The following is a 17,948-nucleotide window of genomic DNA, read 5'->3' as shown; positions in this document are numbered from 1 at the left end:
AGCACTGCAGAACACAATACCTAACCAAATAGAAGATATGCTTAGTGATGAATCAAAATAATACAGTGGACAACAACCAAAAGATAATGTTAAAATTCTACTTGCTCTGACTACATGCCATGACAATATAAAGAATGTACTAAAGAAGGCCTATTTCCCATGGAAATACTTATCATGGGAGATGTTTATCAAATGAAGCAAGCTATTTCTTGACTCAAGAACAAGAAAAGTAATTGTTTTCTAATCTCGTTTTCAGTCATGAGCAGTGCCTTGAAGGATTCCCTGAAGATGACACTGTTCAAAGCTTGCAGCAAATATTATCAACAGAAGACATCCCACTATGTCCTCTAGTCAAGATCTCTACTTCTCATCAATATAGTTTACCTACTCCCTTATCTCTCAGTAAACTCAGTAATGAAGCCTAAATAAGGTTTCCAGCACCTGTCTCCTTCCATATTTAGACACATAAGATGCCTGAACTTATTTGTTTTATTTAGTCCATGACAGTCACAGCTATCAGACAGTGGCTGTCACAGATGGTAAACTGTATTATGGCACAGTCTTGGCTACACTATTTTTCCAGTTTCTATGCAAACTCAGCAGCAAGAAATACAGAAGACAAGGGACAAAAGAGCAGAAAGGGCATAGGGAAAGAAAATCCTTTCCTCTTCATTTAAAGTGAGATGTGCAGACTAATCCTTTTCATTTTCAATTTGCAGCCTATGCTGTGAGCCAAGATCTGACAGGGGGAGATTGACTGGTGCTATTTGGTTTCCTGACTGGAAGAAGTTATACACAGGCCACAAGAAACAACCAGTCACAATTTGCTCTACAAACAGAGTTTAGCAGAGAAAAAAGCTAAATAAATAAACAAGGATTTAAAACCAGAGTGGTCCCAAGCAATTATACATTAAAAAAAAAAAAAGTTAAATAGAAAGAAAAGTTACAAAAGTAGCAGCTACCTGGAAAAATAGACTAGGGAAATTAAAAACAATAAAATGGTGAATTCATGAACTGCTTGCTGCCAGAAGGTCCAGAGGACATACCCGATGAGGGTCTTGATAAAAGGAGGGATTTCTAGGCAGCGAAGACACAAAAATAGTAGCAAATAACTGGCTGAAAATATTTCAGCATGGGCTGTGCAAATCTTCTGGAGACACAGAGATAACTGAAGCTGTAAACCCACATTCTCATCAAAGCAATCTCTATCCACACCTAGCTAGTCTACAGCCATGTGGCCACATCAGTCAGCAGCACAGTCAGCTCCTCAGTCACACTGCCTGCCATCTGCTCGCAGTGTATCACAAGCAATGGCACAACACACCGTGTGGGTGCAATCCCACAGCACTCGAGCCAACACAAGGTAAAGCTGCCACAGTCCCCAGCTATCTTGGCTGCACAGTCCTTGGCCATTTCATCTGGACTGGCACTGAAGTGATCACATCAGTTCAAGGAGCTGCTGTAGATGACAGCAGAAGCAACTGGTTTTCTATGAGATTGGCTGCCTGAGCTGGCTTGCTGCACTGTCACATCAACAGCAGCATTGGCTCGAGGGAGGCACCAAAATGATGTGGCTGGCATTGGGAGGGTGAGGCTGTGACAGATCCACATCAGCTCAAATGACACTAAACGCGTAGCAGCTAGCCTCAAATCAGATTGGACCTACACCCATGTTGGTTGACCAGACCACAACCACAAATATCCATAAGCCAGCACTACCTTCAGGGTTAGGAATTTCTTGCCTGTTAGCTTCCTCTCAACGCTGACCCCATCTTAGTGCTGCCACAAACATCAGTATGGTCACAGATGTGATGATTTTTACAGAAATAAAAGATGGGTACTGTTAATATGGGTAAGTTCCCTATCCTGTTTCTCCGAGCAACTGCACAAATGCACAAATCAGCAGACACTGAAGGCTGGACAGACCTTCTCCTTTTGGCAGTAAGACTGAATAAAGCCACTTTAAAATTTATGTTTGTTACATACAATATTCACTTACAAATCCAGAAGGAATTATCATAATAACCTACCTAGATAGAAGATAATTACTCTGTAGTCAAACAAATGTGTTCTCAAAAAGAAAAATTAATGTCCTGATGAGGTCATATCCTATAAAAACTTGGTCCACTGATTGTCTAGCCTTTGAGATAAAAAAAAAGTGCTGGCTATTTGCCACTTCCAAGCACTGGACCTTGCATTACATTTGCTGAGCTGAAAGGTCTGTCCTTCAAATTTGAGCAAGTCACCCTCTAATCTTCCCTTTATCCTCTCAATCCTCTCACTATCAGCCTAATTTTCTAATTTTATCATTGGTTTCATCACTTTTCCTTAAATTTCTTGTGTTTAACAAAATCATTGCTCAGCTGGGGAAGCCAGAATTTAAAACATTCCTGTGATTGCTCTTGTTCCAGGTAAAATATCCTCTTTATGGAAACATTTTACATTTACCATTACACTATGTTAAAATAGCTGAATAGTCTTCATGATGCTTAATTAGTTTTCAGGGTAAGTGTTTCAAGAGAAGTCTGTATTAAAAGTCTCTTAATGTGGCTTTGCTTGTTGATTCCTCGACACAACAGCTTTACATTTGATTTACTGAAACAATAGTAGCTCTCTCTTGATCTTAATAGAAAGAGACAGACTAAGGAAATGGCCTATTGCTCATGTGCTTCGAGGTGTTCCAGTAACCATCCATCCTGCAATCCTACCAGCATAATATGGGGGCTGTCCACCTAGACCAGCAGCAACACACCCAGAATCAGATGTTTCAAAGAACAGTGCAAGTGGCAGGCAAAAAGAAATCTTTTCTACTGGTGATTTCTTGTTATCTCTGAAACATATAGACAGCCTTGAGCCCTCAAGGCAACATTCTCTATGCATAAGTTAAGACGACGGCGGATATTTTTTGTATCTCTATGTATTTACTAAGTTTTCAGTCTCAGAATTTAATTCAGGGCCATTCCATTCTTTCCAGTTAGTCCATGTGCGGTATGTTCCTCAGTTAAATCATACCTTGTGTACAAAAGCATTTATGGTCATGTTTTTCTCCATGTCCTGGCTTTCCATTTTACTGACTTGCTCTTGTACTAAGACAGAGACAGGTCCTGCCTCTCTAGAATTCCCATTTTCACACAGGAGCTCTTCAGCACAGCTCTGCTAATACTAACAAGAGCCTCTGTTTGCACTTAAATGTCTTTTGACAAGACATCCAGTGTTGCCGCCCTAAGGAAGAATTCATTTTCTTTGAATTGCTGAGAAAGTTACATAATAAGACTTAAAAATTGGTCTGAAGGTGCAAAGAAGTATTTTTGTAACATGGAAAAATTGAAAATTACTGACCTCTCAAGTATTTACAACATCTCACCTTTCACTATTTTTATCCTTTTTTGACAGAAATTTTTGAGAATTATGCTCACATAAGTAGACACAGCATTAGTTCCCAAGATGATGTAAGCTTTGATGTACTGAGCTCTACACAGCTCCAAACAGGAGAAGCGATTAATAGCAAAGCTTACAGAATTTCCTTGAGTAGAAAGCTAAAAGGAAAAGTCAGCCATTAGCAGGAAGTCAGCAGATGCATCTTTTAACTTACCAAATAAGCGCTGATGGAAGAGAAATTTTCCAGCTATCAGTCCTGTGAGAATGGCAAGCAGCCACAGAAACACCTTCAAAAATCTCCAGCCTCCTCCTTCAGGGTATTTATTTGTTACAAAGGAGAAACAATTACCAACAACAATAACATTGGCTTCCGTCTGGCTGTGAGATACTGGGTCCTCAGCAAATATTAAGAAGTTAAAGAAGATCACTAAGTAAGCCACAACTAAGCGAGACCACGGGTGCTGGAAGTAGTAGCGGAAGTCTTTATCCATCCTCAGATACTGAAGAATTGGTTTTAGCCTGTATGTAAAGACACAAATGCATAATGTTATATATATCCCAAACTCTCAGAGCTTAGGAGAGACCTGCACATTACAAAAATCAAATCATTGCAACCTTGTCATCAGTAATTTTTAACACTTTAGACTTGACTAGCAATGAAAGTTTCAATCAAAATATATTGTTAGATTCAGGTATAGAAAAACTGAAATTACTCCCCATTCCAATGTAAAAACATATACACATTATAGCACAGGATTTTTAGTCTCAAATATGCTATTGCTTTCATGTCTCCTCCATAATGGGGCATGAAAAGAAGGGAATGGATATAAGAACATGGGAGGCTACACAAAACACAGGCCGCCTTTCCACACAAAAACTACAATACAGATTTCACAAAGGTTCATGCTAAGCCTAAATGGAATCTTTCTCCTTGGAGGAGAAGGAGAGAACCAGCCCATAAGTCCAATGAGGTCTTCTACTGGAAGCTTAAAAGCATATAACCCAGAAACATCAGAAACTTATGCTCATATGAAGGATGAATATGTTGGAAAAGTTTCTTGATTTAATTATTTCAAGTCAGGCAAGTCTGTATAAATCTTTTCATTGACTTCAGGGAGTACACCTATAGCTAAGCATATTTTCAAAAACATAAAATAAGACAGCCCTGAAAACAGACTGTTCGGTATGAATACAAAAATTGTATTTTGAAACCTGCCTAGTTATTAAGTGCTGCTATGGAAAAATGCAACTGAGCATGGTTAACATTTCATTTATCTGCCATTTGATTTCTCTTTCTTTTATTCACAACCAATTAGTTGTTTCATCCTCCTGAACCACTTTGTATGCACAAAGATACAAGGCCTTTTTGTTGTGGAACACCGCAATTATTCAAGCGACACAGAGTGTAGGAAGAAAAAAATGTGTCTAGTAATATTGCTTGTTTATTAAAGCACGATCCTTGAAGGATACAGTGACAAATTTTTGCAAATGTCATATGCCCTGCAGCAAAAAACAAAACAAACAAACAAAAACCACCCCACAAAATACCTAAACCCCTGGATCAATTACTCACCCCTGCTTGGACTTCTAACTTAGGACTTGTTAACTTAGAAATGGCATGAATTTCAATGTCTCCCTTTAGTTAGTCCCTCCAAAATTATTTAACTCTATAATCCGATTTATATTCGTAAAATTGCAAGGAATCCTGTACCTATTAAATAAAAAGCATAAGAGGACCTCTCGGCAGACTCAGAAAATGCATTCAATAAATAACAGAAAGGAGTAATGCTCTATTATGCATAAATTACATAGGAAGAAGGAAAAAATACCACATTACAGAGTTAAAAAGTAGGCACAAGGAAGTGTCGGTCCTTCAAAAACTTTATGGAAAAAGTGATTTAAAGTAAGGGTCGTTGCCTAAGAAAACACCACTCTGGGGAGATTAAGCTGCCTCTAGAGCCATAAGGATGCTCAAACCTATTTCTTGTTCTCCTTTCTTTCTGTTACCGGCTAGAAAAGTTTTGGTATTTCCTTACGTGTATGAACCATCTTAAAGCCCGAACAGGGCTGGAGATAAACAACTACATGTCCTGGTATTTTTTGCAGCTGCCGGATACCCGAGAGTTTCCAGACACCCAGCCGAAAGACGAGGCTTCCTAGGAAGCGTTTTATAGCATCAGAAGCCAATATTAGCAATAGCAGTAGTGCCAAATCGCTAGCAAAAATCCCGCTCCTACGTACCTCAACGCCAAAACCGCGGGTGCCAAGAGCGCCGCGGACCACACGCCCATCGCAACCTGTTAAATGGACCCATTTCCCCACGCCCCCAGCGCAGACCCAGCGACCCCCGGCCGCCTTGCCCCGCGCGGCCGCTGCGGCCGCCTTGCCCCGCCGGGTACAGGGCCACGGGCCCCCGCAGCGCCGCCGCCCCGGGCCGCCCGCTGCACTCACCGCCACAGGGATCCGGCGCCGCGGGCGCGGTGCTGCTGCTGCTGCTGCTGCTGCTGCTGCTGCTGCAGCTCGGCTCGGCTCGGCTCGGCTCGGCGCCCGCCGCGGTGCGGCTGTCGGCGGCGGGCGGCCCCGCTCCGCTCCGCTGCCCCCCGCGGCTGCCCGCGGCCGGCAGGGCCCCCCAGCCCCTCGGGCGCTGACAGCGGCTCTGGCTGCCGCGGCGTCCCGCCCCCCGGCCGCCTCGGGGAGGGAGCGGCTGCGGCGGCGGCGGCTGCGCTCCTCCTCTCCGCTCCGCTCCGCTCCCGGGCGCGGGCGAGCGGCACCGGCAGTGCCGCAGCCGCGGCGGCAGCGGGCGGCGCCGCTGCGGCAGGGTCCCGACGCACCCGGAGCCCGTGCCCGTCCGTGCCCGCCCCTCCCCCGGAGCCCGCCAGCAGGGACCCGAAACGTGCGCGGTGTGCCCGCGGGTGTCCTTATTCACCCTGGGAAAGGGCGGCCTGGGAGCCAAGGGGGCTTATCCAGCCGGCGAGGTGAACGAAACGCGAGCAGCACTCAATTCCCACCGGTCACACTCCGGTATTATGCAAATTTACAAACGGGCGAAATAGGCGGACAAATCTGGAGATGTATTACCCCAAAGCAAAGGCACAGGGCTGGTAATAACAGCCAGATCACTCTGGACGAGTTAGGAAAACCCTCATATTTCGGAGGGGAGGGAGGTCTACACCCAGTTTACTTACTTGGGAAAGGCTATGCTGAGGCCACGGCCAGTCTCCAGGGTGCACACACAGTCTGTACGGTCACTGTGTCGGGCAAAATGCCTCTGTGCAGCCTGCCAGAGTTGTTGACATTGCACTTCAGCCGAATTGTCAACCAAAGCCTTTTAATGTGGGATGTGGTCCCTAGTGTCAGTGTGCTGGTATTGCTGACATCCCAGGAAAACGTTTACAGGATGCTCTCAGCATTGCATTGTGACTGGGTTTCAATGCAGTATGTACTAGTTCTGGTCATTGCTGAAGATAGATAAAATAAACTTGAAGTTGCTAGACACAGCCTCAATATATTGCTGGGAAAAGTGACTCCATTGGAGCAGTTATCTGAAATTTGGCATCAGACATCTGGCTGCTTCAGGCCAAGGTAGACAGGAATGTGGCTGAGATACACTAAGGAATGTGGAAGGGTCTTTAGAAGAGTCATGTTGTGAAAGACCAGCAAAACCAGAACAAGCAGCAGATGAAGACTTGTGAATCGCTTCTGTACTTCTGGCAATACAGTTTATGTATTTTTGTAAATAAACGTAACTATGATTGAAGATATCAAACATAATCACCACATTATCTTCCTCAGTGGAATAATCTGAGAGCCTCAATTTTATGTAGAAAGATGCAGTATCCAGTATTTCACACTAACACATCCCAAGCTATCTTTACAGTAAAAAGAAAATTCAAATATTCATAGATGAAAAATCATCATGTGCAATGTGAGAGTACAGAAATACAGTGACAAGCACTGCCTGTTCATGCAACAGTTCTGTGTGTACTGCCACACTTGCAAACTCTGTCTCCTTATGTTCAACTAATGAGAATCCACAGAGAGGGAGGCAGCATGCACTACAAAGAGATCACACTCTTCATGCACCAACACACCAAAAATATTCTATTCAGCTCAGACTGAAACCCATTATACACTACAAAGCATCCATGACCATTTTTTCAGATAGTAAATCAGTGAGCAAGTTTTTGAAGTCACTAAGTTAATTGAATTAAAATCATCTACTTTTCTATTAAAGTAACCAAATGCATAAGTGCATGTTATACATCCCCCAAATTTCATGTTGCATTTGCTGTCTTAACAAGAAGCTAATATATTTTTTTAAAGTGTTGTGTTTCACTCCTATATAAAGAAAGATGGACTGCTCCTATTTCTTCTTTTTAATCAAGCAATCAAGATTTACTTGATGAAATACATACCCGAATAGCAACAATTAACAAATGATCTCAGTAGACAAGACTAATCAGGCCCACTCACTGAAAAGCCAGGGACTGCCTGCAACAGAAGAATATAAACAAACTCTTACCTACAAAACCGCCAGCAAATGAAAAAGCCAGCAGTAAAACCAGTAAGTTTACTGCTAAAAAGCAGACTGAATCAGGACAATGAGTCATCTTGAAATGTTAGTTTTGATACTTGTGAATGAAACTATTCTATCAGCACTCCTACTACAAAATAGCACTTGTGCAAAGGCTATCGTTTTACACCCAGTTTCCAGCAGAGCTGTGAGTATTGAACTAACTGTATATTGATACTACTAATTGATACTACAGTATCCATTTCTGTAGAGTCATTTTACACTCAGATATGACGAATCAGGCTTCTGCACATTAGTCTGCAACTGGAAAGTTCTCTTACAAGACTCTGCTGCCTCAGATGACTCTGTCTGGTGCAGGAACGTGCACCAAGTTACAGCATGTTCCAAAATAATGATGCTGCACTAAGACAGGTTTCTTTGCTTTTCTATGTCAAAGCAAAAGTGTTAGTTTTGTCAGTGAAAAAGCTGCAGGTTCAAACTAAAAAGAGTTATCTAATCACTCTATTAAAACAAAAAATAGTAATTAATTATGAAATCCTGTGTTTCCAGGACTTAAAAGTAGTTCTGGAGCTTGGAAAAGTTGCTACAACTTCATCTGATAAAGATGACTTCTCTGATATCTGATTTCTCAGATGTTGTCTATCTATGCTGAGTATGTGCTTGGCTGCCTGACCCACAAAACTGCGGGTTACTGAACACCCATGAAATGTCACAGTCGCAACACAGCTAAGGATGAAGGGGATGTCTGGAGATCCTTTAGGCCAGCCTTCTGCTCAGAGTATGGTTCTGTCATGTTGGATATCCAAGGATAACCAGGGTTGTATACTTCACAATCCCTCAAGGCAACCTGTTCCAATGTTCATTCATCCCACATTAAATAGTTCTTGTCATAAATTATATGAAAGTTCTCATATTTCTCTTTGTGACCATTGCCTCTTGTCCCTCACTGGACTGTACTAGGAGTCTGGCTTCATCTTTACTCCTCCTATCAGGCTTTTAGACACATCAATAAGATACTCTCCCTTGAGCTTCCTGTTGTCAAGGTTAAACAGTCCCAGCTTTCTCATCCTGTAATCCTTCTCCTTTCATCTGTGATTGCACAAATGCCTCTTCCCTGGCTTGCTTCTCATTGAAAGTACTTAATTCCCTCAAACCTCAAAACCCCATTACTCAGAGATTGTTCTCTTAATGTATTTTTCTTCCATCCTGCTGTTGTGGGGTTATCATATCCAGCAGGTAAGCACACAGCTGCTAACTCAGTTCCCCCCACCTCCTTCCCCAGTGGAACAGGGGACAGAATAGGAGAAAAAGAAAGAAAACCAGTAGGTCAACATAAAGATGGCTAAATAAGTGGGAAAAAAGTGAGAATTATAAAATGTAATATGTAAGGATTAAAATAACATATGCTAGGGCAACCACTCACCAAAGCCCACAACTTATTAGACAATAAGCCCACAACTCATCACAGGCCATCAGTCTCTGACAAACAGCTTTGAAAACAAGCCCTATCTCACCCTTTTCCTCTACCCAGTTTTATTGGTGGGCATGATGTTATATATTATATGGGGCCAGCTGTCCCACCTCTGTCCTCTCCCAGACTCATGCCTACTTGCTGGTATGGGAGTGTGGGCAGAATGGGAGAGAGAGACAGGCCTGATCCTGTGCAAGCATTGCTGAGCAATTGCCAAAACACTGGCATGTTTTCAACTCTGTTTTACTTGCAAACACAAAACACAGCACAATGTCATTGCTATGAAGAAAGCCAACTTAATTCTGGGCCAGATTATTACACTGGTAAAAACATCCTTGAAACAAAACACTCCCCCTTTTAGAATTCCACAGTCATGGTCATGGCAACCTGTCTCAGCGATACCACTTCAGATTTACCCCTTATCTGCATCCGCAACTCATTTCTTACCATCTTCTAAAGGAAGGGAAATCAGCACAATAAAACATAAAACAAATGGGGGGAGGAAAGCCCCAAATTTGGCAACAGTTAGTATATAACTGAAGAGCTAAATAGTTCGAGAAGTTAGACGAGAGAAAAGGTAAATAGATATAATCCATGGAAATTAACAATTTTAAGTTATTCAGAGACAACAGTATTTCAAATACTAATACTGCTTTACAACTAGATGTGAAATATAGAATTTTGTAAAAGAATGTGGAACAGCAGAAATGTTTCTATTGCGTATTTGGAAAACATAAACAGTAAAAGTGTTTTCACATTATGTAACATGAAATACTTTCCTTTAAATCAATAATATAAAAGGATATAAAACTGCACAAACTAAAATTAAACATTTCTTTTTAAATGGCAGGCTGAAGAGTTACTATAAAAATAAATTAAAAACATGATATACAGCAATGTTAATAATTAAATTTGTTTCCTAACTGCTGAAATGCTGAGGAAATTTCACAGGAGTAGAAGAAAGTTAATGGTGTAAAAGTGAAAGGGAGAAAAACACACATACATGCACACACACATTAAGGGAAAGAAAAAGTGAAAAAAAGCATTTGGATATAGATTTCAACATGATGCTCTAGCTAAAAATTTTAGTGGAATCTTGGGATATGGGTGGTAAATAAGTATTTTTTTATCCTTGTCAAGCAGGTTTTAGATTACTAAGAGGAAGTTAGGGATGGTTTCATCATTGTTGATAGGTTAAATCACAAAAATACAATTTTGAGCAGAATTTAATACATATATCTAATTTTACAATACCAGTGAAACCTGGAACAAAAAAGCAGTAGGAGAACCAGAATTTTACATGACCTTTTACTTATTGTCTAGCAGAACTTCAGTACTAGAGTCAAATGATATAGGGATTACCAAAATTAAAACAGAAGCTGTACTGACAGTTTTGAACATGAAAGTCCCATGACAAAACTTACACTTGAATGAAGTAGTTACTTCTGTTCAGACACACCAAGTTTACTTCAAGCAAGCATGATTCTACTTCAAATAATCCATACTGATTTCAAACAGACAGGCAATACATACCTAGGCTAGATGAAACCACTAAAGAAGAACTGAGTGAGGTGAATTTACGCCGCTCATTAAATACCTTTAAGTATTTAAGCCAGCATCTGCTGGCTATATGGATGTCTTCAGCAAATAGAACAACTACATGTTGTAGTTGCAGAAAAAGGAATAATCAGCTTGCAGCTACTATGATAATTCAGAGTACAGAAACAGAGAAAACAAATTAAGAAAAAGTGGAATCTGAGTTCAGCCTCACACAGATACTATTTAATCACAGAATTCAAGCTGGTTGTAATGGTAAAAGAAGACTTCAGAAAAAGAACTAAGCTGGAAGACAAAAGGTCAGAAAAATAGTAAGTGGCAACAATAGATCTTTCAAGATAGAAAATATGCTCTAATGTTGCTGAACCCTTGATTCATGGACCATTTGGTGGATAAGGACTTTGATGGATGGTAGTACTCAAAGAGTTGTGCTCAATGGCTCCATGTCCAAGCAGAGACCAGTGATGAGTGACCCCTCAGGGGTCAGTAGTGCGACAGGTGATGTTTTACATCTTTGTTGGTGACATGGGATTGAACGCACCTCAGCAAGTTTGCCAAGGATGCCAATCTGTGTGTTGTGGTTGTCACACTGGAGGGAAGAGATGACATCCCAGAAGAACCTTATCAGGCTGAAGAGCTGGGCCTGTGTAATCCTCATGAAGTTCAACAAGGCCAAGTGCATGGTCCTGCACGTGGGTTAAGGCAATCCCAAACACAGGTACAGGCTGGGCAGAGAATGCACTGAGAGGTGCCCTGGAAGGAAACACAGGTGTTGGTGGACAAGTAGCTCAACATGACCTGGCAACGTGCACTAACAGCCTAGAAGGCCAAAAGTGTCCTAGGCTACATCAAAAGTAGCATGGGCAGCAGGGCAAGGGAGGTGACTCCCCTCCTTTACTCCACTATCATGAGACATCACCTGGACTATTGTGTCTTATGCTGGGGACCCTAACACAGAAAGTACATGGACCTACTGGAGAGAGTCCAGAGAAAGGTCAGGAAGATGATGAGAGGGCTGGAATACCTCTCCTATGAAGACAGGTTGAGAGAGTTGGGGCTGTTCAGCCTGGAGATTTATTCCATACTAAATACTTGAAGGTTTATTCAATACTGAAGCAAAATTTGATTAGAAATAATGAGGAGCAATTTCTTAACTGCATGAAAAAACACAGAACAAAAAAAAGTCCTGTTTCCAACATACTGTATCTCAAGACGCTTTTCTAAAGTGCAATGAACAACTGTATTGTGTATAATTGCAGTATAACAATGCATTGCTTCTGTAAAAATAAAATAAATCTGAAGGCTTTACTGTATTGTCATATTATTTCACTGCATCTTGGTCCTGTTTCTGTTAGAACAAAAATAGGTGCAGCATGACACAAAATTGTGCATCTCGAGATAAGTATTTTTTGCATCTTGACAGAAGTATGCTTTTAAGCTCAAGCATAGTGTGATAACTCAAACAATTAAATTACTTTATTTTCAAATCTCTGCATACTTGAAATTGGAGTATGTTATCTATTACAATAAAAGGACTCTGAGAGCTGATCAGGCACTGCCATATACAACTGACCAAAAAGGGGGAACAGAAATGCAGTCAGGGCAGGGAATGCTTTGAGGCACTGGCTGCTGCATTGGGTGTCTCGATAGAGGCTGTGGCAAACCAGATGGTGCACTAATATACATGAAGAGAAAATCTGACATTGCCAAAGCAGACCCTTACAGGTGTCCTAAGCAAAGCATGGCTTGTCCAAGCAGTGGATCAAATACAGGAGTGAGTGCAAGTGACCTACGCTTGCTAACAACTTCGATATGACTGTCCAAATGGTAGCACTTGGTGAATCAGAACTATAATCTCACTGAAAATAATCAAGTGTACCAATATTGAACATGAGAAAGCTATTCATAGCCTGAAGGTAATTAATAGGAGAATCATATATACACTGCTACGCCTAGAGAGCAGAGGTTTTGCTGTCAGATTTTTAGTTTTGAACAAGTGATGAGGAGACCAGGTTTTGTGACCTTTCTTTAAAGCTTTTTCTTGTCTTTATAGGGATATGCAATATCTATTGTGCACATAGACCTTTTTCAATGGCCAAAGAATAGCCTGTGGTAAATGCCTGTTATTTTTATCTCACACTAATGCACTGTGAAAAAGCAGTGCATCAGTTATGAAAAAAAATTACAGTGATAAATGTAATAATTTATTTAGCAGCTGGAAATCTATTGAAAATGGACAGGCACTTTGAATAAATGCCCGAGAAAATAAGAATGTGCAGTGCAGTCAAAATATCCTTTGTTTTTTCATTGGATTTCTTTCCATTTTTAAGAGCAGTGAGTGCAAATGTAGAATCTTTAAGAACTAAAATTAAGTACTGGAGACCATCAGCTTATGCTGAGACATAGCACACATCTGAGTTTGTGTGTGCCTGTGAGGGTATTAGTCTGCTGGGAATTAAGTGCAAGGAGCTGAGCACTAACAAAGCAATCTTAAGTGCTAGAAGGGAACAATGCAGCTACTTCAGGTTTCACTGGAATTCTTTCTCCTACTCTTCTTCCACATTTCTGTCTATTTAAACAGTTAGCCCTGCAGACTAAGGATCTATGTTAGAGTTTTATTCCTCCACATCTCAGAAATGCTTTCCACAAACAATTAGCAATATAATCCCTAACTGACCACATGGAACCCTTTCAGGATAAAACTTCCCATGTTTTCTTGCTATTGTTTTTATATAGTAATTTATGGGTATATACTGGGTGTCATTTGTAAATGACTCAGGAGCAAAGCCTGTCCAACTGAATTCTTCTCTTGCAAGTAGGACCCCACAAGTAGAAGGAATCCTTTGTCCCAGTTCTTCCCATTCTTTCACCCCAACTTAGACCTCTCTCAGAAGGTCTTAGCTGTCCTCATGATGCCTACACTAAAATGTGGAATTATCTAACAACAGTTTGAACCTTTTCTTATTTTCTCTGGAAATCTGGATAAGACCATAAAGCAGCAATAAGAAGCATACAAGAGGCAGTAGATGCCCCATCCCTGGCAACATCCAAGATCAAGTGGATGGGGCTCTGAGGAACCTGATGTAGTTGAGGATGTCTCTGCTCCTTGCAGGAAGTTGGACTAGATGACCTTAAAACTCCCTTCCAACCCAAAATATTCTATGATTCTATGATCTATTACATCATGGCCATACATACCATGGAGATGCAGGCAGGAATCTGGGATCTCAGAAAGGCTAGGCAAAATGTCAAAGAAAAGATAAGATAAATGACCAAAACTTCAAAATACTGATACTCTTAGTCTACAAAGTAAAAATTCTCAGCAAGGCCCAGAGACTGCAACACCGATTAAGAGAGGAAGTGACTTAGAACTTTGTCTTCAGCATAGAGTGCAAACAATACCTTGGCCAGAGCTGCGTTTGCTTCCTCTGGAATTAGTCTGTACTAACTGTACCTTGTCAAGAGAGGAACTGCCATCCCTCTAGCAATGGAAAACAAGATAAACAATTGCACAATGTCAGCATAGTGCTGGTGTTTGAGCTGATACTATTTTACAATGACTCAACGCACTCATCTAAAGTAAATATTAAAAGAAAGGGAAATAGGTAGGAAAGGAATGTTGCCCAGCATCTCTTCTGAGTCCACCAGGAAAACTACTGGATCCATGCTAGTGCTGCACAAGTTTATCATTCTAGATCATCTGCCATTCATTTTGTTATATGCATTTTCACCTAATCATTGTATAAGCCTTGGTATTATTTTTTTCAATATTTGTAATAACAAGAACATTTGACTGAGGAAATCTTTGAGGAAATTACTACTTTCCAGAGTACTCAAAACTACCTACCAGCTCATCAGCTCATGCAAACTTCAAATAATGCTCTATGTTTAGACATGACTACTGGCCAGACAAGCTGCCCCTGCAGGAGGTAATTAACAATCTTGGCAAATAAGATCTAGTCTAAATCTAGACTGTATTGTGTTTGATGGCTCTCTGCCAGGACTCACTAGCTTTCTAAAAGGGGTCCTTCTCCAGTCACCATGTGTTGGGCTGTCAGTATGATCACCCAAATGGAACTGAAACAATCCCAAGCATATTTTCTTTGTCATCAAGAAATAGCTAGTAAATCCAATGAAGTGGAAGGTAGAGTAGTCATAACTGACACGAAAACATACAAGGAGAGGCTGCTGGAAGACATATCCAGTGTCTTCAAAAATAAATGTATATTACAAAATTTTTTTCTAGCTTGAGTTCCAGATAAAAGTTTTACATGAATGCAAATAGCACCTCACGTTTGGAGTCTTTTCCAATGCAAGATCTCAATTTTTAATATAAGTGTTATTTAAGTGAAGCTTCTATTTGGTGGCAGGAAGAAAAGAGTAATATTGCTTCAGTTATTGCTTTGCTATATCATCTTTGAATGGAGCTACAGCAATGTAATACACCTTACTACAAATAAGTAGTGCATCTCTAGCCATTAGCCTTAGTGGAGTGCATCATGTCCTGCTTGTGTTTTCTGTGCAGGCTTCTTCTAGATTCCAGTCAAATTTAAAATCTTGGCATTTATGGTCAGGCATATGATGGTCTGGGAAGTAGGCACACATTCACTAGCTTGATCCTGATAACTTAAGTTTAAATTGTGACTTATAAATCTCTTCCAAAGGCCTGAGAGAGCTACCCAGGTCTTGAACAAAGGTTTTTTTTTTCCTTTTTCTGACCTGAGAATCACTTTGATCATCATGTAAGAAGATTCCTAAACACACTAGGAAACTTCTTGGAACATCTAATCAATAACTAACAAGCATACCTAGGTTTTAAGTATTGAAAACAAATTTTTCCATTGGAGAATAAAAACAGAATAGAGAACTGCAGAGATACCAGTCTTACTGTTTAATGCACTTCAGAAATGCATTCAAATAACACATCATGGAGACAGAACAGAAAATCTGAAGAGTGGCAAAAAGGATGACTGGATCACAAGCCATTTTGCACAGTGATTTTGTAGTGGTATTTACATGTTAGTTAATCCCTACTGCTAGGGAAAGTATATGAAAGAACTAATAACAATTGAGAAATGTCATAATTTAAAAATCACTGAGACCATGAAACAATTTGATCATGATACTGTCCATTATGCTGTGCATAGAGAATGCAGAGATGCCATGTCTAGTGTCTACCTACAGATAACCACATCAGCAAAAGGACTAGAAATGGACACAGATTAAAAATTTAAAAAAAAAAAAAAAGTTCAGAATCAACTCCTTAATAGTGTCTGGAAGTACTTAAGAGATGAGAAAGAGGCAAGAAAGACAGGAAGTCCCACCAACTGTGCATTTTTCTATTTATTTCACAGAACATTTGCATCTTATTATCAAAGTATACCAAAACATGACAAAATTCAATTATCTACAACCTTTAGGATAGCAAAACCTATTAGTGCAAATCTGTTTTCATCTATGGCAGTGGCTGGGAAAACCCCAGTACCACAGTCTAGGCTATTTACTATATCGCAATACAATATAAAATAGTTGTCTATCTAGCACGTTCCTGGCCACCCACAGAAACAGCCTACTGTGTCAGCTGTTTAAGGAGCCAGAAAGAAAAGCCCCTCAGATTATGGATATTAAGAGAGTTAGATGGTTTATTTGCTCATTTACAAGAAGTGAACAGAAATGCCTCAGAGCATAAAGAGATGAAGAGATATATTCTTACTGCAATAAAGGCTTACTGATGAACATGAACTGAGAGCTGTCCACACTGTACTGAAAGCCACTTGCAGTAGTGGCAAGAGAGCCATGAGTTCTTACAGAAATAATTCTTAATAGCAAACTACCCATAAGCTTTGTTCATCATGAAAAAATACCTTTTTATTTGATTTGAACATAGACTGTTGGTTGATTAGAGCTACATATACTGAGACTTACAAAAAGGCAACATTGGAATGCTCAAAAATCAAAGTCTATTTGCTTGGAACACCTTTTACATTATTCTCAAAGCTAAAAGCAAATTTGACTCTAGGAGTGGTGTGATTTCTAATTTCTTTGATTATCTACCTATGAGTGCATTGGAATGGAGATAATTAGAAGGAAACAGAGTTGAAGAAATGAAGTTTTCATGTATTTCTGAAGGAAGTAGTTGATATTGATTTTTATTCTATTTGGAAGAAACTTAATCTTGCTGATGGACTCTCTTATACTTTGGCTACCTTAAAATATGGTTAGTTTTGAAGACCATGCTGAAGGGGGAAGAGCATAATCTAAACTGAAGTTTTGAAGAGTATCAGGATAGACATCTACAGGCAATGGGGCTCCACAGCAAGAAACTGAAATTATAATATTGCCCAGTAAAAAGGAAGGGTTTTACACTTCCATTGTTGAAATGTATTTAATGTTTTAAGTATCACGTCAAGAGAGGTACAGAATGCAGAAATAGAAACTGTATGTAAAAAAGTATTTCCATTGTCAGGTGGACAATTATAGTCAAACCTTGGACAGGCCTTCCCGGCAACATCAAAACAGGAGAAAATGATTGCACACCATTACACAACTATGAACAGAGGGAACTGATGATTCCACACAGCTTATAAACCACAGTATTTAATCAACTAGCATAAGTTTTTGAATAGAACATTGTTAAATCAATGGAGAAGTAAATGTATAGGAAAAGGCAATAAAGACACTGAAAACAAGATCCAGAAGTCACACAAAAAATGCTGCACCAATGTCTATTTCAAGTATTTCCTTTCTAAAAATGTAATTTATTATTCAGTTAAAGAAATCTTATTATAATTTGGGAAACTGCAACATGCTGTCTCTACCAAAACAGTTGCCTTAATTAGATACAAAATTCACTGCAAAAAAACCAATTCAAGCACAAGGAAGAAATTATAACCAATAAAAAGAAGAAAAGTCACTTAATGCATAGTCTAACATATAAACCTCCCTATTTTTGCCCAGACACTCTTTATGATTTGGATAGGAATTTAATGATTTAAAACAGTTTAGTAG

The 17,948-nt window shown here is 40.0% G+C and overlaps 1 protein-coding gene across 4 annotated transcripts in view; it reads right to left on the bottom strand.

Moving 5' to 3' along the window:
• Nucleotides 1–17,948, bottom strand: part of TMEM117 (transmembrane protein 117) — a 196,013-nt gene that overhangs the window by 175,428 nt on the left and 2,637 nt on the right. For 2 of the 4 annotated variants that reach the window (XM_085043582.1, XM_085043592.1), the window contains exon 3: nt 3,593–3,897. In XM_085043582.1, the coding sequence (XP_084899708.1) occupies nt 3,593–3,869 (277 nt within the window). In that variant the 5' untranslated portion in view covers nt 3,870–3,897. Of the gene's footprint in view, nt 1–3,592; nt 3,898–5,829; nt 6,192–6,304; nt 6,375–17,948 lie in introns of those variants that run through there. The other 2 variants (XM_085043601.1, XM_085043575.1) reach the window with 2 other exon arrangements.

Source organism: Lichenostomus cassidix, chromosome 1Aa, assembly GCF_008360975.1.
Source record: "Lichenostomus cassidix isolate B80296 chromosome 1Aa, HeHo_3.0, whole genome shotgun sequence".
NCBI lineage: Eukaryota > Metazoa > Chordata > Aves > Passeriformes > Meliphagidae > Lichenostomus > Lichenostomus cassidix.
The sequence above is the reverse complement of the archived record's forward strand: the minus strand, read 5'-3'. Positions and strand labels throughout refer to the sequence as shown.